This window comes from Colias eurytheme, chromosome 29, assembly GCF_061535395.1.
Source record: "Colias eurytheme isolate Ceu_HAF_F1 chromosome 29, ilColEury1 Martin Lab GWU primary, whole genome shotgun sequence".
In the NCBI taxonomy this organism is placed as follows: Eukaryota; Metazoa; Arthropoda; class Insecta; order Lepidoptera; family Pieridae; genus Colias; species Colias eurytheme.
Window position 1 is genome coordinate 6487642 of NC_143008.1, and position 24001 is coordinate 6511642.

A 24001-nucleotide genomic window follows, 5' to 3' on the forward strand; every position below is an offset into this window, starting at 1 on the left:
TCACTTTGACGTCTAATTGTGTGTGCGAAGTGTGCCGTTTGAAGATCGGATGTTGTGTTGGTAACATATCTACACCTTTTTACTCGTAATATCATTTTTTGAAGTGAAACTTCTTTAAGCGCGTTGAGTGTAAAATTTCAAGGTCGCATCATGGCAATACCGTCACTACATTTAGTAAAGCGACGATTTAGGTAAATTGAATCTTGCCAAAGAAGTTTCACTTCTGACACGTGTGCTCGACACATATTTTTTTTCACAACAACCGTTCACAACCGCGCCGTGCACAACCAGCCTAATTCAAATTCCGCTCGTGCACTTTCAAGTGTCCTTTCAAAGTGCACTTTTGCGTGAAGGCCCATCCACACACGGGGCATGTGAACCGCTTGTCGTTATTATGTATACGCATGTGCTCCCTTAAAGTTTTCAATCTCTGGTACGATTTATTGCAAACATTACAAACATGGATTCTTTCCCCATCGTGTTTGATCATGTGCATTTTTAGCGAATTTCTCGTATAAAACGCCAAGTCACATTTCGTACATTTATGGTTCCTTTCATTTAAATGATCCCGTCTGACATGACTGGACAAATGCCCTGGCGTTATATAGCTCTGAGTACAAGCTTTGCACTTATATTTCTTCAGTTCCTCATTATGAACTTCCGCTAAATGTTTTTGCCGTGCATAAAAAGACGATAGCGATATATTACACTTTTTGCACACATATCTGATGCCAGATTTGTGTTCTTTCGACACGTGGTTCTCCCGTTTCGTGACTTTATCGAATACGATATCGCAGAAACGACACGGGAACGATCCGATCTCGTGCGTTCTCAAGTGGCCTCTGAGACGGGATCGGGAAGCGAAAGCTTTTCCGCAACTATCGCAAGTATGGTTTGGGTAATGTTCGTTCATATGTGTGTTCAGTGTCACGAAGTTTAGGAACGTCTTCTTGCAAATGGGACAATCGAGTTGATCTTTTTCTAGTTTAAAGGGAAGTTTGTTGACACGACATCCATTTCTACAGACTTCTATATGATGCTTCATTTCGTCATAGTTATGCACGTCTGTTGCGCAATTCTTGCACCTTAATACTTTGCCATTCTTTTGGAATTTCTGCGAGTTGGAATGCTCCATTTTCTTGATCGCGGACGCCATGTTTGACGTACTGTGTTGGCTAATGTGTGTCTTCAAGTCATCCAGGTTGGTACACTTTTCGGGGCATATTGTGCATGAAAATGTGTTGTCTCTGTTTATTTTGAAGGGAAAAAGCCCAGCAGTTATAAGAGCCTCTGTATCTTCCAAATCTGCTACTTTTTTACACACGCTAGAATAGGTCATTTTCTTCTTGGTTGAGGGAAGTTTTCGCCGCGTTTTCCTCGGAGGTCTGTACTCGTCCGGTTCGTTCTTAAGTGCCATACCGTTTAATACTGTAAAAAATGTAGGTTTTAATACATTACGGATAAAAAAAAATACAGTTGCCGAGAATTTAAAGTTCGGTAAAATTAATGAAAATTCGAAATGAGTGATAATAAGCTAAATTCTTGTGTATAATTTGATTTTTTCATTTTAAAGGTATCACAAAAGTTTCAGATAATCTTGTTTCTCAAAGATCTTTGAGGTCAGTTATAGTATTTTTTTTTGCAATGGTCTTTATTTTAATTGCTGCAATTACCTATATTATATTCTCTTTGAGTAGAATTTTCTATCTACAGTATTAATTCCCTCCACCGTGATGTTTTAAAGCAGTCCAGTGTAGGAAAGCGATGGCGTTAGACGATCTATGTATATAAAAAATTGGTTTTTTTTTACATTTAAACAAGTTTTCATCTTGGATTTGAGGTAAGTTCCATATAACGCTGTCATTTTTCCACACTGGAAAAAATACTGGTTAAATAAAGTCATGGTACAGGCTGCTATCCTATCCTACTAATATTATAAATGCGAAAGTTTGTGAGGATGGATGTATGTATATGTGTATGTATGTTTGTTACTCTTTCATGCAAATACTACTGAACCGATAACAATGAAATTTAGCACACATTTAGAGGGTAACTTGAATTAACACATAGGATAGGTTTTATCCCGGAAATCCCACGGGAACGGGAACTATGCGGGTTTTTCTTTGAAAACGTGGGCGAAGTCGCGTGCGGAAAGCTTGTCACAAAATTCTACCCTGTATATTAGTTAAAAAATATTTTATTAACGATTTCAATTTAAATTGTGACAAATGTATGCACAACTTCTGATAACGATAAAAATTAAAATACATAAAGTTTATTATTCGTATATTAAACAAGTTTCTTGAATAAGTTAATATATAAATTTAGTTACATGATAAAATAAGGTTTTTACGCGAAAGAATAATCATCCATCCATCGTCACAAACTTTCGCATTTATAATATACTAGCTTTCCGCCCGCGGCTTCGCCCATGTAGTTTCTGTTCTCGGGATAAAACCTATCCTATGTGTTAATCCAAGTTACCCTCTATATTTGTGCTAAATTTCATTGTAATAAGTTCTGTTGTATTTGCGTGAAAGAGTAACAAACATCACACACACATCCTCACAAACTTTCGCATTTATAATATTACTAGCTTTCCGCCCGCGGCTTCGCCCGCGTTTTCAAAGAAAAACCCGTTCCCGTAGGATTTCCGGGATAAAACCTATCCTATGTCCTTTCTCCGGTATCAAAATATCTCTATACCAAATTTCATGCAAATTGGTTCAGTAGTTAAGGCGTGATTGAGTAACAGACAGACAAACAGAGTTACTTTCGCATTTATAATATTAGTATGGATTAGGACTAGTGGGATAGGATAGGATAGGATGGGATAAGGATAGGATAGGACACAGGGAGGTTTACGTAGAGACGAGCATACTATAGTTATGCTCGCTGCAAGTAAACCGGCCCTCCCTGCGATGGAAGGCGGATAGCCCGATAATAGGGCGACGTTATCATTACACGATACCGTCGCCTATTGTCATGTATGGGCTTGGACGAGTCGCCAAGTTGCGGCAATCACCATGTAGGCGGTGGGGGTACAAGGCCTAGCCTAGCTAGCCCAAGGCGAACGGTGGCCACCGTTGGGTTTTAGTATAGCTTTTGCGAGTCCCACATACCCCCTCATACAGAAAAACTGTAGAGGGGGATGCGTAAGTGCATTTCCCAACGTAAAAAAAGGACATAGGATAAGATAGGATGTATAAAATGAACAGAATGTATCTAGTTTACACTCACTGTCTTCGTTCATTTCATCATCAATGTAATCACTGTTCGACTCTTGCTTGAAATGGCTGAGGAGGATTTCATCATCATCTGTAAATAAAAAAAGTTAAGGTTTTTAATAAAAAAAATAAATACAACGGTTGTTTTACTGGCTTAATAATTGATATAGTTCACTATTTTAGAGATTAAGTTTACGTCAAAATCAAATGTAAATAAAAGAATTAAATCGGATTCGGAAAGGCTATAATAACATTTTAGATTTTTTATAACATCACTAGTTGCATGGCTCCCCTCCTGTTGGTCTTAGCGTGATGATATATACATATATATCATCACGCTAAGGCCTATAGCCTTCCTCGATAAATGGGCTATCTAAAACCAAAAGAATTTTTCAAATCGGACCAGTAGTTCCAGAGATTAGCGCGATCAAACAAACAAACAAACTCTTCGGCTTTATAATATTAGTATAGATGATATACCTACCTCATTTTAGCAAAAAAGATAGCAATGACATTTTACAAAATTAAAAAAAAATAAGATAAACAAGAAACAATTTATTTCTTTTGAGTTGTTTATGTTACAGTCAAAACAAGATAACTGGTCAAAACCACTTTTGACTGCAAAAACCGGTCAAAAGTGCATTTGCAGTAACGTACTTCAAAAATGGTTGGATCAAGTAGAGCAAAAACACCATATACCTATGTAGTTTTTAGTGATATAATTTAAATTACTTTTCAGTAATTAAAACGTATTTTGATGCAAAAAGTAGTTTTAACCTTATTTACTTTTATTACCACCGATATCAACTAGATTAATTGTACTACAAAAAAATATATTCAACAGCATAGAAAGCTCATTAAGAGGAGGCTCCCTAACATAATTTCTGGCACTGAGAGACCGGTTAGACAGCTATGGTGCTAGACGCTAACACAGCCGTAATAAGGTGGAATATCGCGTGCGCTCTTCGATCGCGTTCGAGCTCGAAACTAAATCTCGTAAGTCTCAATTCTTATTTCGTTTATAACTAAAGTAATAAATTGATCTAGAGAAAAAATATCTTGGGATTGGATAGTAAGTAAACTATATTTTCTAACTGTTAACATTTATTTTAGACATATATTCCTAGTAAATCTTAAAAAAATGTAATAATCCTTAAATAAAAGCATAATTTTTGAATAAAAAATGAATCGAGCGAAAATGTTACAATTACGTAACTGTCTTGTACCTACATGGAAAGAAAAAGACCCAATAAATCATATACATACTACAGTTACATATTAATTGTATGTGTGACTGTTTCCGAATATTAATGCAAATTCACATAACATTTAGGGAGCCTCCAAGTGAAAAAAAATATGATTGTTAGAGCGGCCGTACACGGACCGCTTCAAGCAGTTGAGACCGACGGCTTGAAGCCGCGACCGCGCGGTGAACTATATACATTCATTCACTGCCGTACACGGACTGCTCGAGCAGTCGCGACCGCTTTAAGCCGTCATCTAGGTACGCAGCTTGTAGCGACAGCTCGAGCAGTCCGTATACGTCGCTCAGCCGTGAACTGCTCGAGCCGCCCGGGTACGGCCGCTCTAACAATCATATTTTTTTTCTTATACTTGAAATAAAATTAACAGATGTAGAAAATTCTATTCTTTGAATCACATATTTTAAACTTTTTAAATCGATTTTTTTATATGATGTAATAATAAATTTAAATATCCAGAAGCTTGTTACATATCGTTGTGTAATCTATACTAATATAATAAAGCTGAAGAGTTTGTTTGTTTGTTTGTTTGAACGCGCTAATCTCGGGAACTACTGGGAACTATTTGAAAAATTCTTTCGGTGTTAGATAGCTCATTTATCGAGGAAGGCTATAGGCTATATATCATCACGCTACGACCAACAGGAGAGGAGCCACGGGGGTGAATCCGCGCGGAGCGGCTAGTTAATAATAAAGGCAAGAATTAATTTAATTCTTATCTCAGTATTTTAATCAATTTTTTAATTAGGTTTTTTAATTCAGCAGACATCGATAATTTATAATAGTAGAGTTTAAAGCGTAATTTTTAAACAGACACATGTAGTAATTACTATTGGATAAAAAATAACATAAAATGTAAATATTTCAGAACATGTTTAACGAAATACCGAAAAATTTTGTATACCCAACCATGTCTTAGAACCTTTTAACCCATTGAGCCCTGAACGGCCAGATCCGGCTGCGACACAATAGATTTTCTATTGTGTCTGTGATTCCGGGGCCTGATGGATTAACAAATAAGTGATTCAAGTAAAAAAATCGCAGATAGGTATACTTAAACACTCTTTTGTCTGTGTAAAAGGTTAAAATTATTATGCAAATGCGACTTACGAAATTTTTAACGAATAGAGAAAAAATTCGATCTCTAAGCAGAATTAAATTTATTCTATTCTTTAAAATTTTCACATTTATAAATTACTAGCGGTCCGCCCCGGCTTCGCCCGTGGTACCTACATGTTTATACTATCCTATCTCTCAAGTTGGATCGAACTGCACATGGTGTGCGAATTTTATTATAATCGGTTAAGTGGTTTAGGAGTCCATTGAGGACAAACATTGTGACACGAGATTTATATATATATTAAGAAGATAAAGAATGTGATTGCTATAAAACTAATAGCGAAAAGAAATAAACTCCTTTCCCTGTGGGACACTATTAGCCCGGCCGTACACGGACGGCTCGAGCGGTCTGTCGTTGACAGCTCAAGGATGACCACGAAGTTGACGGCTTGAAGCGGTCGCGACTGCTCGAGCAGTCCTTGTACGGCAGAGAATGAATGTCTATAGTTCAACGCGCGGTTGCGGCTTCAAACCGTCGGTCTCAACTGCTTGAAGCGGTCCGTGTATAGCCGCCCTTATATTATCTACTTTTTTATTGTTTTTCATTTCCTGTTTTTTGTATGTTTTTATTCTTTTTGATGTCAATTAAGATTAACTGTGTCACACTGTCTCGCTAAATAAAGTTTTTTCTTTCTTTCTTTCATTATGTCTGTATACAGTTCGTGTCCCCTAGTGGGGTAAGGGGCAGATGCATTATGTATACATCTGTTTCACTGATCGATTTTCTCTATCATTATATACGGACAAAATTGAGACACCAAAAACAAGACTAGCTGCGCTTCGCGGTTTCACCTGCATTGCTCCGCTCTTGATGGTCTTAAAGAGATGATATATAGCCTATAGCCTTCCTCGATAAATGGGCTATCTAACACCGAAAGAATTTTTCAAATCGGACCTGTAGTTCCCGAGATTCGCGTTCAAACAAACAACATAATAATATTAAATTAAATGATAATGACGATTTTCTTTTTAAATAAATGGTTTTACCACAAAACGATTTAAACAGAGTCTAACTTTCGACCGCCTCTTTGGTACAGTGGTTGACGCGTGAGCATAGAACCGAGGGGTCCTGGGTTCGATTCCCGGTCGAGACGAAGAAAAAAAAATATCTCGGTCTGGCAGGACACAGAAGGCAGATCACCTACTTGTCCCTAAAGAAAATCGATCAGTGAAACAGATGTATGAATAATGCATCTGCCCCTTACCCCACTACGGGGACACGGGACTTCACTACTAACTTTAAACCAGGGATCTGTCACTTTAATAGTTGTCTATGTGAAATACGACAAAACCAGATTAAAGAGAACCTGCGCTTAAAGTTAAGCCCTGTCTAAAATTTTTTTTTTTTTACTTCACTCACCACTTGCACTATTATTGCCCATGTCTTTTGATATTTCCTCTTTAACTGCCATCGCATTTTCATCGGCTTCTGAAAATGATATGAAAAAAAAAGCTTAACAAGAATTTCAGAGTAAAATATATTTAATTTATTTGAATTGAACAAAACTATAACATTTACAACAATAATCAAATTAAATAATAATATGTACTTTCATAAAAAAAATCGATAATTACGAAAAATAACAAAAAATATAACAGATTCTTCAATTGTACTATCATAAATCACTATAATTACAATGTATAAAAAAAAATAATTTGGAAAATCCAAAAGTGCACGCCTCATAATTTTTTTTTAATAAATATTTATTAATTATTATTTTTGTTTATTTAATAACAATTAAACCACATCGAATCAGACCCTGAAAAATGAAAGGGTTCTATTCCTGAGCATACTCAAGCGTAAGAGAAAAAAAAAGACTCGATTAGTAAAGTATTTCGGTCGCTATTGTGTTAACAAGAAAAAGGATCCGCACATACAGACACACGGACGTCCAAGACAGAACTTTTTTAAACTGTTTTTTAACTATTTTAAATAACAAAAATGACATCAAAAATATCATGAACGTTAAAAATAGTGTTTTTTCTTAATATGTGTGTGTATGTATTATCTTACAAGTGCAATGTATGATACATAAAGACATTTTAAGTTTGAAAAATCAGATGTTTTGCGCGAAGTGACAGTAGTACCCACCTCAACGCTTCGCTTATGAGGCGTGCAATATTTGAATAATTTAATTTAACAAAAGGATCATAATTTAACACTTGACTTGGAAAAAGTAACAAAATTATTTGTGTATATTTTATAACATTAAACACACATATTTGAAAATCTAATATTCACTTACTCTTTAATCTCGCAGCTGCTTCTAAAGACTTCAACGACTCCTCAACTTGTTTCTTAAACTTAAAACATAACATTAGTTGGTCGATACAACTTTCACAAATAAGGCATTTGGTATCTTCCACATCTAGGCTTGCAACCTGCAAATAGACAAAGAACCATATATTTTAACAATAATATTATAAATTATCTATACTATATCTATACTAATATTATAAAGAGGAAAGGTTTGTAATTATGTATGTATGTATGTATGGTTTTCACGCATAAACTACTGGACCAATTTTGATGAAATTTGGCACAGACAATCTTTAGACCCTGAGAAAGAACATAGGCTTTTATTGCGAAATAAGTACCACGGGCGAAGCCGGGGCGGACTGCTAGTAATATTATAAAGCTGAAGATTTTGTTTGTTTGAACGCGCTTATCTCAGGAACTACTGGTCCGATTTAAAAAATCTTTTTGTGAAGATAAGTGTGTAAGATAGCCCATTTATCGTGGAAGGCTATATATCATCACGTTAAAACCAACAGAAGCGGAGCAATGCAGGTAAAACCGCAGGGCGCAGCTAGTGGTAAATTATAATAACAATCTTATAAAACTAGAATGCTCTGTTCCTATTGCTGATGTAATGATGTGATGATATTTTTGATAAATTGACTATTTAAAACTGAAATAATTTTTTGGAACAGATTTTACTTTTCAACTAACTTCATAATAGTTCAGGATCCATCGCCCATTTTTGCAAACGAAACGAAAATCTCGATTGTGGTAGCTTACAGAGGTAACAGGGATAAAATGTTTTGATTAGATTGGTCGTACAGGAAATTATTGGGCGTCTCATCAAATTAAACCTACTCACGGAAAATTAGCTTGATAGTAATCAAGTGCAAAAATGGGCGATGGATCCTGTACTATAACATTTCTTTAATTATTTTTATTTTTTTTAATTAAATTATTATCAATTATAAAACAAGGGAAACCGGCGAATTATAAACATTGCATTGATTTACTTTAGTTTTATGAATAATTTTCAGACAAAATAAGTGCATCTGATACGAGACCACAGAACTTAGTCTACAGAATTTTATCAAAATCGGTTGAGTAATTTTGAAGCACTGTGGGTAAATTTAATATAAAAAGCTATTAATGATAGTTTATTGTGGATACACTAACTCGTCTATTTCTCAGCCAAACCAAAGAAATGTAAGTGCCTAGAACTTCTTTGAGCAAGCATGCTTTTAATGAATGAAAAATATTAAATAATACTTACATTTATAGAAAAACACTTCAATAATATATCTGAGTACGTTTCTGTCTGTTTACAACCAATCTCCGTACTTAACATGCTCTTAACAACATCCAATTTAGTGCATAAACAACAATTGCCAAGTAATGGTAATGTTTCTACCATTATACTGCTTTCCATTGTGAAATTGCGTTTTGATATATCTTATTGGAAACTAATAATACAATTCTTATTTACATAAAATAAATTACTTCCCTTTTTTTGTGAAAATTGAATAACAAAACTACGGAAACAATTCACATTTTGACTTTGACAAGACAATAGCCGTGCAATTGTCATTTGTCAATCAGTTGATCATAAGTTGACACATGATATTTAAGACGCGTTTTCATTTATAAATATTCGATACATTAAATTATAAAATAGGTAGGCACCCTATGTATATTACATAATAAATTAGCAGAATTTTAGGCATGAGAATGTTAAGCCCCGAGGTTAAGCCAATAGTGAGATTTATGCTTAATGGCAAATTTAGACAGATTTAGTAACTAAGTGCTTAGTGTTTATCGCTTATACTTCCTTCGCAATTCCTTGTTCTAAGACGAGAGATAAGTGCTTAGTATTAGTAGAGATAATATAATACATACTACGGTATTAGTATTGGTGAAGAAATCGATCTTATTTACTGGGCGACAAGACCGCGAAGTTTTCGCTTGCTGCCCGTTTAATACAGCTCAAGTTAATTAGTGACAAGTTGTAAGTGAAAATCGAATTGCTTATTACAAAAGGCAATACTTAGGTGATAAATAAAACAACAGTTCAAAATGAAATACATTTATTAAAAAAATTAGTGAACCAAAGCGGCCATATTATAAATTACTTCGATTTTTTCTTCTTTTCCTTCTGCACAACACCCCCGGACTTACCCGTCCCGCGTTTCATCAAAAGCTCTTGAGGTATGGGCATTTGCCCGCGAAAATCTACACCAGGGCCTGGCTTAAGCTTCATACGATGATCGGGGTAACGATATATCGATTCGGAGGGCAAGAATCGAATGCAGCCATTGTGAAAATGGAGGTCTCTGTAATTATATATTTTATCATACAAATTTTTATTTTGTGAACAATTACCGACGAGAATTTTGTCAATAAAAAAAAATTGCTAACTCATGTGTGGAACTTGGAAGGTAAACTAAATTAAGAACAAACGCCTTTTATTATACAATAATCTATGAATTTTTGTGTTTTATTTTTTGTCTTGAAATCTTCTGAGTAACTAGCTGTGCCCCGCAATAATTTATCCCGCATTGATCCGCTCCTATTGGTTTAAGGCTTGTTTAAGCGTGAAGATGTAGCCTACAGCCTTCGATAAAATATGGGCTGTCTAATTCATAATTAATTTGTCAAATGACGTAGTTCCCAAGATTTACGCCTTCAACTTCAAACAAACTCCTCTGTTTATAATATAAAGTATAGCTATAGATAACCACTATACTATAAGTCTGCTATAAGTAGCAAGGTACCTACCTATTGTCAGACTAGTATGAAACCTAGTACCTTATGCATGGAAATTGAAAAGGCGCGAAAACTCTTTCTTCAATGTGTTTTTTATACTCCAACCAGCGACATTTTAAAAGTTCGTTATTTTGAACCGAATAATGCTTCATATACACGTAATCAAACAGTCCCTTTTCGAATGCTGGCAATGTTCTATAATTTGAACCGATTTCTTTTGCAATTTCTGCAACACATCGATGCTATGAAAGTCAGTTAATTTCCGAACTTACTTTGGTCTTCATCACTACAAAGTATTAAACCAAAGTTGTTTCTCGCTGTCTGTCTGTCCCTATGTATTCTAAGATCTTTAAAAATAGGTATAAAATATATTGTTGCGAACAGAGGAATGTTTAAATAGCATACAATTTTATAAGATACAGACAACGCGGACGAATCCGCGGGTGGAAAGCTACTAACTCAATAAAACCCCATTATTAAACCTAGGCCTTAGCGGGGGTTCACTCTGTAAGTTGACTATCAAATCTAATGATTTCTCATTTAATTGAATTTTAAATAAATACCTTCCGTGACAACTACATCTGGCTTAGTCCTTTTTATTAGATCGCACACGGCATACGCATTTTTATTCTCTTTTGCAGCCATAATTTGTTATCTAATTCAATTTTATAAAAATAAACAACAAGTCAGTAAAGCATATTTGACACTGTGATTTGACAAAGCCAACATGTATTTTCCTTAGGCCTCGTACATAATATATTAAAATTTGTTAAAGTAAAGAGGTAATATGAAATTTCACCTTAAATATATCCAGGTCTGTTATCTAAAAAGGGAATAAAGCAAATAAAATAAACACAGTTTCTCGTAAATTAATTTAATTAATAACCGAATGAGTTCTTTTCACGTGACGCCTCAAAGAATCCTTAGTTGCGAAGAGATTATTACAAAAGCTACATACAAAATTCTTCTCCCCCGTATGCGTTACTCTGTGGCGCGAAACGTCAGATTTCGTGTAGAAAAAATTATGACAGATGTCACATTCATGACTTTTTTCCTTCAAGTGAACATATCGCATGTGATTGTTACACAAACTGCGCGTAATAAATACTTTTGAACAGACTGAACACTTATGTTCCGGTTTTTCCATACCGTGTTTTTCAACTAAGTGCATAACCCGAAAATTCTCTTGATAAAACCTTTCATCACAGTACGGACACGGGAAGCGAGATTTTCGTTCTATTTTAATATTATGAATAGCAACATCGTGTTTTCGCTTGTCAAGACGACATTTAAAGTCGAGTTCGCACTGGCCACATCGGAACGTGCGATGATTCCTTGTCTTGTGTAAATTTAAAAAAACTAAATTCGTGAAACCCGCGCCGCAGATATGACACACATGGTTTTGAAAATGCTTATTTACATGTATGTTCAACAGTCTGAACATATTGAAGTTCTGCAAACATATTTGACATTGCAACCCTGAGGTTTCGATTTTAAAAGGCACTAATAAACTATCATTAAAATTAAACGCTATATTGTGTGTTTCTTTCAAATGATTGACTAGTTCATTGATGTTTTCCATCTTTTTGTTGCACTTTTTACAATTTAATACTGATATATCTACTTTTAACAGCTTATTTTGCTGGGATATAATATTTCTCTCTATGTCATGTATACTATGTTCGTTATTTGTATGTGTGCGCAGTTCATTTATGCCCGGAAAAGGTTCTTTGCAACAGAAACATCTGTATCGGCTTTTATTCCATTGAAATATAACCATTGTTGAATTTGCCAGAAGTTTCAGAGAGTTTTCTCGAAGCAGAGGTGCGATGCCACGTCGCTCTACTGTTTTTGCCCATCCGTCGGTTGTTTTATCTGTGAAAAAAAAATACTTTAATATTAATTACTATAGATTTATTACTTCTTAGCTTAGGGCGTATTCAGAAAGAAAGCTTGAAACTTATAAGCGCTTATCGGCGCTTGTCATGTTCATATATTTTCCTGTCAGTGCTGGTAACCCGCGCAGGAAAATATATGAACATGACAAGCGCCGATAAGACAATTCTTTCTGAATACGCCCTTACTTCTTAGTTACTCTTGCCGGTAGAGTAAACTTTAAATGTTTGTTTTTTTTGTAATTAATTTACCCAAAAACTACTTATCCTTTTTTGAGTAAAAGCTACATGATCTCTGAATAATATAAGTTAATATACTTACAATTACTACTACTACTAGCGGTCCGCCCCGGCTTCGCTCGTGGTACATATTTCGCAATAAAAGGTAGCCTATGTTCTTTCTCAGGGTCTAAAGATTATCTGTGCCAAATTTTTTCAAAATCGGTCCAGTAGTTTATGCGTGAAAACCATACATACATAATTACAAACCTTTCCTCTTTATAATATTAGTATAGATTAATAACTATACGATAGCTTATTAAGTAAATCTTTCTAGCCAAGTTAATCTTTAAAAAAATGTAATAATCCTTAAAAAAGGCATAATTTTTGAATAAAAAATGAATCGAGCGAAAATGTTACAATTTACGTAACTGTCTTGTACATCGAAAGAAAAAGACCCAATAAATCATATACTAAAGTTCCATTTTGATTGTATGTGTGCCTGTTTCAGAATATTAATGCAAATTCACATAAAATTTAGGGAGCCTCCCCTTAAACACTGTAACTTGTAAGACAAGTGTACACTGTACAAAGTTTGGATTAAATCTGACTGTGATTCAAAATCGAGTCTAAAGGAGTCGTATACAAATATATATATAGGTAAAGCTAATAAACGCGTGTAAAAAATGAAGCCACAAAAAGCTACTTTTTCAAAAAATCCGCAGCCGGTAGGATTCGAACCTACGCTCCCAGAGGGAATCTGATTTCGAGTCAGACGCCTTAACCACTCGGCCACGACTGCTGTGAAGTTAGTGCTTAAATTTAAGTACCAAATAAGTTATAGCCAAAGACTTATTAAATACCTCTAAATAACAGAGAGAAAAAAAATGTAAAATAAAATAAAACAACCTATTTTTACAGCATAATTCTTGTACATTACACAAACCAATTTAAAATATTATTTAAATTACGAAAACTCATGCTATTTTATTATCAAAGAAAATATCATATTATATAAACTTGTTTAGCCATATAAAATATATATCTATATCTAGTAATGGATAATATTAAATCCAATAAAACAAAATATTAAATAACTTTATCACACACATAAAAATAAATTTTACAACATATAAACACATAAAATAAAACACGATACAAATAGGAAATGTTAGTGCCAATAATATTTCTGATTTACGTCCAAGCCGGTGAGTTATCGAATCTTCGTATATGGGGAGGAAGAGACGCAGAACCAAACGAATTTCCATACGTAGTCGCAATAGAAAACCGCAATAAGAAAGGCAAAGAATCAACAGAAACATTCAGTTCTCATTGTACAGGATCCCTCATAGCTCCATCTTGGACGCTCACCGCCGGTCACTGTGTTGAATTCGCCCCTAGTAGACAAAACAAACTTGTCATAACCTATACGATGGATGGCAAAAAGACACGCTACAATGTGCTTTATATGATAGCCCATCCAAATATGATTCTAAATTTAAAGAATGCTGCAAATGACATTGGACTCATGAAGAATGAGGAAGTAAAACATGTTACTTACGCCAAATTGAGCGCGGTGGATTACACGTCGTTTGTTGGGCTAGAAGCCCTGTCTGTTGGTTATGGGGTGATGAACACAGATAATGGTTTGGAATCAGCGTCGTCGGGTAATAATACTTTGCAGGTAATTTACCATCGTTTTTGGTACAGATAATATGTATGACGAAACTTAACAAGACACAATCACACAATAGGTTACTAGTCGTAACTCTACTTACAGCGGCCTTCACGGGCAGCTCGAGCGGTCGGTCGTTGACTGATCTATGTCTAGTTCACCGCGCGATCGCGGCTTCGGTCCGTATACGGCCGTCCTTAGTAAGCATCTTCGTTGATCGACTCTTTGGTTTATTAGACCTTTTTTCTATAGGTTATGGAAGTGACGTTCATAAGATGCTTCGACCTCAATCTGAATAAGCCAGCAATGTGCACGACGACAAAATGTGGTGTAAACAGCTTCATTTGTTCAGGTGATTCTGGCGGACCAATCATACACAAATCGGGTGTTGTGGCCGTCCATAGTATGGGCCACGACTGTCGAAAAACAAACATATTACCAAGAAAATTAGGCGTATTTGAAATTGCTGGTATTTCTGCACCTGTGAGTCCATATTTCAGTTGGATTTTGGAACAAATGAGACTTGGAAATGTTTAAAAATGGGAGAATGTGGTCTACTCTGTAACTGCAGAATCACAGAATGTTATCATTTATCTTAAAATTTGGTAGACAGACAGATAGGCATAGGCAGACCTACCTGCCTTTGCCCTCGCACATGCGACCTCTCGTTAGTGCCAGAAAAAAGCTTACTAGAAACTTTTCATTGTTTTTTTTTTGTGTTAGCTATATTTAAGAAAATGGTTATGACGATTCAAAAGTGAATGAAGAGAAAATGTTTGAGTCACAGGTTTGGGTTGAGTCAAAGTTGAGTTTTGATTTATTTCCAAGAGTTTCACGCTTTTATTAGATGCACAAATATTTAATGGTACACCTGTATCATTGAAATGAGCAAACATTTCATGAAATGATCAATTCTACGATATGACCACGATGTAACATACAAACATATTCGTTATGTTTGTATGTTACCTCGTTTAATCTTTGTTGAGACCCACATTCAACTGACAGATTCTGTTCAAACTTTTTACATTTATCAAGGATCGGTGACAATACAATAATTACCATTTGGTTAAGTGTTTTTTTTTTACAATATACACTTCCTTGAACTACTTGTTCCGAAGACAACGCGACGGCTTTACATGTTAAGTATACTTTGCTAATAATAATGCTTCGATTTCTAGAATTGTGTACCATTTGTCCAGCTTATTTCCAAATAACATCGTTGAAATAATTTAAAAATAACAGCTCCAGCTAAACTTTACCGTAGCCAATAACATCCCATGTAGTGTAATTTAGTGTTGCTATGTTTTTGAATATTGTTAGTTCCTCAAACATTCTTTTCATGACTTTATAGATAGACTATTGACCGCCTCCTGGGTACAGTGGTTGACGCGTGAGCATAGAATCGAGGGGTCCTGGGTTCGATTCCCGGTGGAGACGAAGAAAAAAAAATGTCTCGGTCTGGCAGGACATAGAAGGCTGATCACCTCCTTGTCCCTAAAGAAAATCGATCAGTGAAACAGATGTATAATTCATCTGCCCCTTACCCCACTTGGGGACATGGGAATTCACATAGATAGACTATACTTACATTGGAACGCAGTTTATAGTTGAACCGTTCTATTTATACAGGGTGTCCCACTATTGGTATACTAAGCGCGAAGGGACTTGTAGATTTGCATACACTGATCACGTAAAAAATACTTAAAACAAAATTACATCAAAAAATGTTTGCTAAATTTTTCCTGAAAATCCATGTTTTCTTCTCTAACTTCGCGCAGCCGGCATATACCGTTTCGCTAAAGTGAGCATTTTGTCTATGAAAACATAATCTTAAACGATAGCTCACGTGTGGGTAGCAAAGTTGGGCGGGTTGCTTGTTATGGGTGTCCACATAGAGTTTTAAGAATTCATCTATTTGAAAAAAAAACTGTATCTGGAATTTTATAAGTATTTTTTACGTACTCAGCGTATGCAAAACTAAAATTTCCATTGAGCTTAGTATACCAACAGTGGGACACCCTGTATAAGTACTATCTTTCCGGGTGAAACCTATCCTATGTGATAATTCAAGTTACCCTCTATATGTGTGCTAAATTTCATTGTAATCGGTTCAGTAGTATTTGCGTAAAGAATCACAAACATACACATATATGTCCATCCTCACAAACTTTCGCATTTATTATATTAGTAGGAAGTAATGCTGCTAATTATAGTTTGTACTGCTTTAAATTAATGTTCTTCATCTAATACAGTAACAGTAAAGATGGAATCCAGTAAAAAGTCAAATTCACTGCCATCCGATTAAACCAAGGATTAAACTAACACAATTTTGACATCGTTAAAATTTTATTTTGGGTAATAAACATAAGTTATTGATACATGTATATATAACAGTCTGCAGTTACAGAGTAGACCACATTCTTCAAGTCTTAAACACTTCCAAGTCTCATTTGTTCCAAAATCCAACTGAAAAACGGACTCACTGGTACAGCAACGCCTAAATTTATTCGAAATTGGCGTGGTGAATAATATGGACTTTGACATTTTGCGCCAGTAGAATGGACGGCAACTACACCCGATTTGTGTATGATTGGTCCGCCAGAATCACCTGGACATACGGAATTCTTTGCGCCACATTTTGGAGTCGTGCACATCGCTGGACTTCTACCATATCGGTCGCGGTCGATGCATTTTGTGAACATCACTTCAAGGATCTGTAGAAAAAAATAACTTCATAAAACCACAGTCTCATAATCCATACAGTTTTTCAACGCAGTTGCTCAGTAAATAGTCCCCTGTATAGTCGTAATTTTTCTCTACTGACCACTGTGTCTAGTCATGTTTCGTCATAACTGTACCAAAAACGATGACAAATTACCTGCAAAGTATTATTACCCGACGACGCTGCTTCCAAACCATTATCTGTGTTCATCATCCCATAACCAACAGACAGGGCTTCTAGCCCAATAAACGTCGTGTAGTCTACCGCGCTCAATTTGGCGTAAGTCACATGTTTTACTTCCTCATTCTTCATAAGCCCTATGTCATTTGCACCATTCTTCATACCTCTCCTCAAACTTTGATGGGCTATCATATAAAGCACATTGTAGCGTGTCTTTTTGCCATCCATCGTATAGGTTATGACGGTTTTGTTTTTTTTACTACGGTTGATGTCGACACAGTGCCCGGCGGTGAGCGTCCAAGATGGAGCTATGAGGGATCCAGTACAATGAGGAATGAATGTTTCAGTGGATTTTTTTCTCTTTATCCGGAATTCTATTGCGACTACGTATGGAAATTCGTTCGGTTCTGCGTCCCTTCCGCCCCATATTCGAAGACTCGATAATTCGGCAGGTTGGACGTAAAATAAAAACATTATTGGCAATAACATTTCGATTTTGTTTTATTTGGTATGTGCTTTTGTAGATTGTTATAGATTTATGTTATATTTTAATGGGTACGATAAAGTAATTTTGTTTTATTGTTTCGATATAGAATATCTTACTATATCTTCTTATATATAAAAATGAATCGCAAAATGTGTTGGTAAGCGCATAACTCGAGAACGGCTGAACCGATTTCGATAATTCTTTTTTTATTATATTCCTTGAAGTACGAGGATGGTTTTTATGTAGAGAAAACGTAAATATGTACCACGGGCGAAGCCGGGGCGGACCGCTAGTCTTCTTATATATAAAAATGAATCGCAAAATGTGTTGGTAAGCGCATAACTCGAGTACGGCTGAACCGATTTCGATAATTCTTTTTTTATTATATTCCTTGAAGTACGAGGATGGTTTTTATGTAGAGAAAACGTAAATATGTACCACGGGCGAAGCCGGGGCGGACCGCTAGTATCCTATATAGATCTCGTGTCACAATGTTTGTCTTCAATGGACTCCTAAACCACTTAACCGATTATAATAAAATTCGCACACCATGTGCAGTTCGATCCAACTTGAGAGATAGGATAGTTTAAACATGTAGGTACCACGGGCGAAGCCGGGGCGGACCGCTAGTTATTACATATTACATGTTTCTAATAATCGAATCATTATTATTATCAGTTTAATATGTAAAGAAATTGACTTCGAAATAAGTAGTTCAAGGATGTGTTCGTAATTTTGTATGTATGTGTAAAAAAATACATCTAACTTTGTTTATAAATCGAACTCAACTAAAAGTGAAACATTTTTTGGTGGTGAATGTTCAAATAGGTCCAGTAGTTTTGGAGCTGATTCATTTCAAACAAACACTATCAAACATTTCCTCTTTATAATATGAGTTATATATTATTGGCATTTAGTTTTCTTTTTGAATATATTGTTCACTCAGTTTGGTTGTTTTTATTTTTGTAAAATCCTATCCTATCCTCCCTACTTCCTACTAATCCTACTATCCTATCCTACTAATATTATAAATGCGAAAGTTTGTGAGGATGGTTGTATGTGTGTATGTTTGTTACTCTTTCACGAAAATACTACTGATCCGATAACAATGAAATTTAGCACACATTTGGAGGGTAACTTGGATTAACACATAGGATAGGTTTTTTCCCGGAAAGATAGTACTTATTTATATAGAACGGCTCAACTATGAGAATGGGAACTATGCTGGTTTTTCTTTGAAAACGCGGGTAATGCCGCAGTCGGAAAGCTAGTCTCGTATATAAATTGATTATTTTGGAACATTCTTCAGCTTTACTACCTACTGTAGCTAAAGACAAGGGATCGATCTTCTATTGATATAATAGATTAATAAAAACAATTCAGCGATTTAATAAATCACAAGAGACTAATAATTCAAGTTCGTTTTGTGTAATAATGTCCTATAATAATATAATATATAATAATATAAGTAAATTAATTTCAGACATAGCAGAATGGATGGATGGAGCAAGGATAACATTAAAACTATCGGAAACTTTATTTAAATAAGTACTTTATTGAGAAAATAAATAATTAAAGCTACATGAGATCAAATAACTATTTGTAGAAAAATACTGACTTGTGACTTCTATTTTCCCCCACTTGAGCTTTCTTACAATGTTCATCTTATATATAAAAATGAATCGCAAAATGTGTTGGTAAGCGCATAACTCGAGAACGGCTGAACCGATTTCGATAATTCTTTTTTTATTATATTGCTTGAAGTACGAGGATGGTTCTTATGGAGAGAAAACGTAAACATGTACCACGGGCGAAGCCGGGGCGGACCGCTAGTTACTAATAATGGTTGTGTGCGTGCGAAACCAAAAGCGTGTTTTTTATTACCTTCCAAACGGATAGGCTGATTATGAGAAAATTTAGCATAGAGATATTTGACATAACAAGAACTTGTGTTGTTAAAGCAATACTTGACAATAGTAAATTTTTCTGAGTATTTCTGGCAACATTTTTAATTTTCCCTTCAAGAAGAAGTAGTATGGATCTGCCAAACTACTTCTTCTTTTTTTTCAAATGGCAACTCCCGATCCCAGTGAGGACGGATTCTGCCAATGTAAAGTTTTGAACAGATGGTCAGTTAGATCCAAACTAATTAAAATCTTGTACATGTACTGCCATATGACGTCTCAAACTCTTCTCTTGCCTATACGCCTTCTGGCAAATACCACAGACGAAATTTCTATCACCAGTATGAGAATCCATATGCCTCTTTAACGTTGTAACACAACTAAAGCTTTTGGTACATATGTGGCATTGAGTTTTATCCGTATGCTGTTTATTTGTGTGCGTAGTCAACGCTCTGCGACTCGAAAATTTAGAATGACACACTTCACATTCAAAGGTAAACGTTATTCCATGCACTTCTTTCAAATGCTTGAGTTTCCGGAAATGCTCAGAAAATCTTTCTTGACAATGAGGACATCTTAGTATTTTTGACTTCACGGAACCCTCATGCATCTTTTCGATGTGGTATTTTAGGTTAGAATGTGTAGTATATGTCTTGCTACATTTTGGACAAGGATAGCCTCCAGGAGAGTGTATTTCTTGATGCTGTATCAATCGCTGGTAGGTCATGAATCCCGCACCGCATGTCTCGCAAACTGCATTGCTAAAGTGAACATTCATATGTCGATTCAGAAGTATGAACGTTTGAAAAGCTTTGAAGCAAATATGGCAAGAGAATTGTCTTTCTTTCAAGCTCAAATTGTAGACGATAAGCCCATTACCTGAAGGAGTAAATACTTTATTGTGTTCTGAAGTTAAATGGATTCTAATTTCGTCTATTTTAGTAAAGGTTGCACTGCATATCTTGCATTTGAGTTCGGATATATCTACTTTCACAGTCTTCTTGCCCTTTGTCAGAAATTTTTTTAGAATAATATCTTTATTCGGAATTTCGTGATCCTTGCTATGATTTAACAGCGCGTGCACTTCCGAGTACCTTTGTTCGCAGAAGAAACACTTGAAGTAATACCTACAGAAAATAAACGGTTTCGCTGTTGTATTCTCCAATAACAACGCTGCATTCTGTCGCTCAGACAGCGTCATCTCCCAAACACTGGAGAGAACAGCTCGACGTCCTTTTCCTTCCAATCCTGAGAAGATAAAATTCCTTTTTGTACTATCTTTTAACTGTAGCATTTCCACAAGCCATGCCAAAGCAAAAACAACTACGCATCTATACATAAACGTTGCATAAACGTGTTTAGTCAATTATTTGTACTATACGACTAGGTGAGGTATTTATTCTATTGGTTCAACACATCAGAGCTAAAGTTCTTCACAATCGCCTTGAACTGCCACTGCGGGTGCCATTGCTTCATGTGCTTGTTAAAATCGTTTCTATTGTGAAACCCGTGCCCACATTCACTACATGTAAATTTCCAAACCGGTCCATGTACACGCATATGCTGTCGGAGAGTTCTTTCATGCATATACGCCTTCTGACAAACTTCGCAAAAGAAGTTCCTTTCACCCGTGTGACCTCGTAAATGCATTTTCAATAGAGACTTCGTTCCAAAGCACTTTCTGCAAATCTTGCATTGAATCTTTTGCGTGTGTTGTTTCGTCGTATGTTCGGTTAAGGCCCGCCGCGTTGGAAAGACCGCTTTACAAGCTTGACAGTCGAACGTGAATGTAATACCATGCACTTCTTTTAGATGCGTCATTTTGCGATAATGTTCCGCAAAGCGCTCTAAGCAATGAGGACATTTTAAGGGTTTGATTCGCTTGGCGTTCGTTACTTCATGCTTTTTAAACAAGTGATACCGAAGCTTCAGTTTCGTAGGGAACACTTCCTGACAATTGCTACATTTGTGAACCCCATTCTGGTGAACTATTCTATGATTTATCAGACGCTGATGGGATATAAACCCGAGACCGCAGGTTTCACAAACCACACTAAAATGCACGTTCATATGCCTGTTTAGGAGGAAGAAAGAATTGAAAGTTTTGCTACATTTATGGCAGGATAGTAGACCATTACTGATTCTTAGATCGTACGGCATGAGTCCATTTCCAGCGGAATTAAACTCCTTTTTGTGGCTGGCAATCAAATGTTTACGTATATCTTCAAGCTCTGTATACTTTTGGTCACAAATCCTGCATTTTAGATTAGACACATCAACTTTTATAACCCGCTTTCCTTTCCGAAGATACTGTTTCAGCAAACTCGATCTATCTGGCAGATTGTGCGTATCTGTATGTTGTAACACAGACGAAACCTCTGGAAAGATTTCTGTGCAATAAAAGCATTTGAAATTCGCTTGCTGATAGTAGAACGGCTTGACCGTAGTGTTTTCTATAAAAGTGGCTGCGTTCAACCTTTCATATATGGTCATTTGCCAAATACTTGAGCGGGCCGTGGGTCGATCGAAATCCTGTGCCGCTGAAAAGAAAATATCAGTCAGAACTATCTCTATATTTCAGATTGCAATCCTACAAAAACCCGTGCAATACTACCAAACAAACTCTTTCAATACAAAATACAATGTGCTTTTTAATCGTGGTCAAGAATATGTACAAATAATATAAACAAAATCAATCTTACGAACGTTTATTTTATCTTTAACACAAACACATTTACAATAAAATCTAGATTCACTAAATCATTTCTTGCACGATTTCGCATGTCTTTCCATATTATCCATCCTTGTATACGGCTTCCCACATGCTGGACATTTGAACTGTTTCTCCCCAGTGTGAGTGAGACCATGCCGCTTTAATCTGTACTGTGTAAAGAAGCTCTTTTGGCAAACTTCACACTCGTATTTTCTTTCTTGCTTGTGCACCGCACGGACATGCCTATCCAACTGAGACTTCAAGTTATACTCCCGTCCACAAGTATCACATTTATGAAGAAACACATTCTGATTATGAACGAATCGTAGGTGGACAATCTTCTTAGAGTTCGAGATGAATCGTTCTGGACACAAAGGACAAATACGAGGGTGCTGTTTTAAGTGAACTCCACGCAAATGAAGACTCCTTTTAGGTGCACTGGTGAACACTTTATCACATTCAGTGCAAGGATACGAGCCAGTTTGATGCACTTCCAAATGACGTTTCAACACATTGAGCGCTATGAATCCAGAGCCACAAGTCTCACAACTGTAGTTATTGTAATGTTTGTTCATGTGTATGATCAAGATGCGTAGTTTTAAAAACTTATCCCCGCATATTTGGCATTCAAAATCTGCACCATCCAATTTGAATGGTATAGCATCTTTCATGTTTACATCGATTTCTTTTCCGTGTTCTTGTAAGTGGAGTTTTAGCGATCCTAAGCTATCAAGGGTCCGTCCACAAATATTACACGTCGCGTTTGATACATCAACCTTGACAATATTATGTTTGACTCGGCTTAACGCGAGGCTTATTTCATTCACTGGGTGACTATTATAATGTTCTCTAAGTGCGTTTGTGTCTAGGAATAGTTTTGAGCAAACGATACACCCATATTTACTTCTGCTATGTATAAACGGGTATACGTTAGAAAACTCTAAAAGGGTAAGTACATTCTGTTTCCAAAGCGCATTTTTATCTTCTTCCTCATCTGAACTTTTTGTTTGCTCTTTTTTAATAACTATTTTTGTATCATAACTTTTATTTTCTCCAAGATTCAATACATTTTGACTCTGTATTCTTACATCATTGCTTCCGTCGTATCCTGAACGTGTTATTGCTTCCAATCCTAGAAAAAGACAAGTGACTAAAGGTTTTTATAAAGAAAGGTATTATTGTTCAGTGACTAAAGGTGTTACTATTGTTTATTAAAAAATTGCTTAAAACTAATAGAGTAAGATCCCAGAGCGATAAGACATAACTTATTTTCTAAAAGATGAAACTTTAAGTCCTCGGTAGTGTCTCATGTACTTTGTATACCTGCGTGTTTGTGAAGTTTGCCCAGTGACACCTGGGCAGGTACCAGGTGAGAAAGGTGACAAAAAATAAGAGTTACTTTACTTAAATTTAGATGGCTGATTTTTAGATATATTTTATAGAATATCATTCTCAAATGGTATCGCAAGTATCAGACACTTTTCATGGACCAAAACTTTTGTCAGACGCTTTAAAGCTCCACCAAAAATAAATAAACTTTACTTAGTTTTTAATGTCTGATTTTTTAATATGTTATCAACATAACTATAA

The 24001-nt window shown here is 35.7% G+C and overlaps 3 protein-coding genes and 1 non-coding gene across 6 annotated transcripts in view; all 4 read right to left on the bottom strand.

Moving 5' to 3' along the window:
* Positions 1-72: 72 nt before the first annotated feature.
* On the bottom strand, positions 73-9409 carry LOC149896329 (uncharacterized). Its single transcript, XM_090118273.1, has 5 exons — positions 9124-9409; positions 7855-7990; positions 6969-7037; positions 3241-3318; positions 73-1428 (listed from the first exon to the last, which is right to left on the bottom strand). Exons 1-5 carry the CDS (start codon positions 9277-9279, stop codon positions 293-295), a joined length of 1575 nt encoding a protein of 524 aa, XP_089974399.1. The 5' UTR covers positions 9280-9409; the 3' UTR covers positions 73-292.
* Positions 9410-9975: 566 nt separating this feature from the next.
* On the bottom strand, positions 9976-11258 carry LOC149896330 (uncharacterized). The gene is made up of 3 exons (XM_090117898.1): positions 11177-11258; positions 10656-10839; positions 9976-10180 (listed from the first exon to the last, which is right to left on the bottom strand). Exons 1-3 carry the CDS (start codon positions 11256-11258, stop codon positions 9976-9978), a joined length of 471 nt encoding a protein of 156 aa, XP_089974024.1.
* A 225-nt stretch (positions 11259-11483) lies between these two features.
* LOC149896331 (zinc finger Y-chromosomal protein 2-like) overlaps positions 11484-24001 on the bottom strand; it is a 48360-nt gene continuing 35842 nt past the window's right edge. Inside the window, exon 5 of one of the 3 annotated variants that reach the window (XM_090117870.1) lies at positions 11484-12488. In XM_090117870.1, coding sequence (XP_089973996.1) covers positions 11488-12488 — 1001 coding nt within the window. In that variant the 3' untranslated portion in view covers positions 11484-11487. Of the gene's footprint in view, positions 12489-21088; positions 22239-22390; positions 23544-24001 lie in introns of those variants that run through there. The other 2 variants (XM_090117860.1, XM_090117862.1) reach the window with 2 other exon arrangements.
* Positions 13448-13529, bottom strand: TRNAS-CGA (transfer RNA serine (anticodon CGA)). Its single transcript has one exon. It is a non-coding gene; the product is annotated as a tRNA-Ser (tRNA).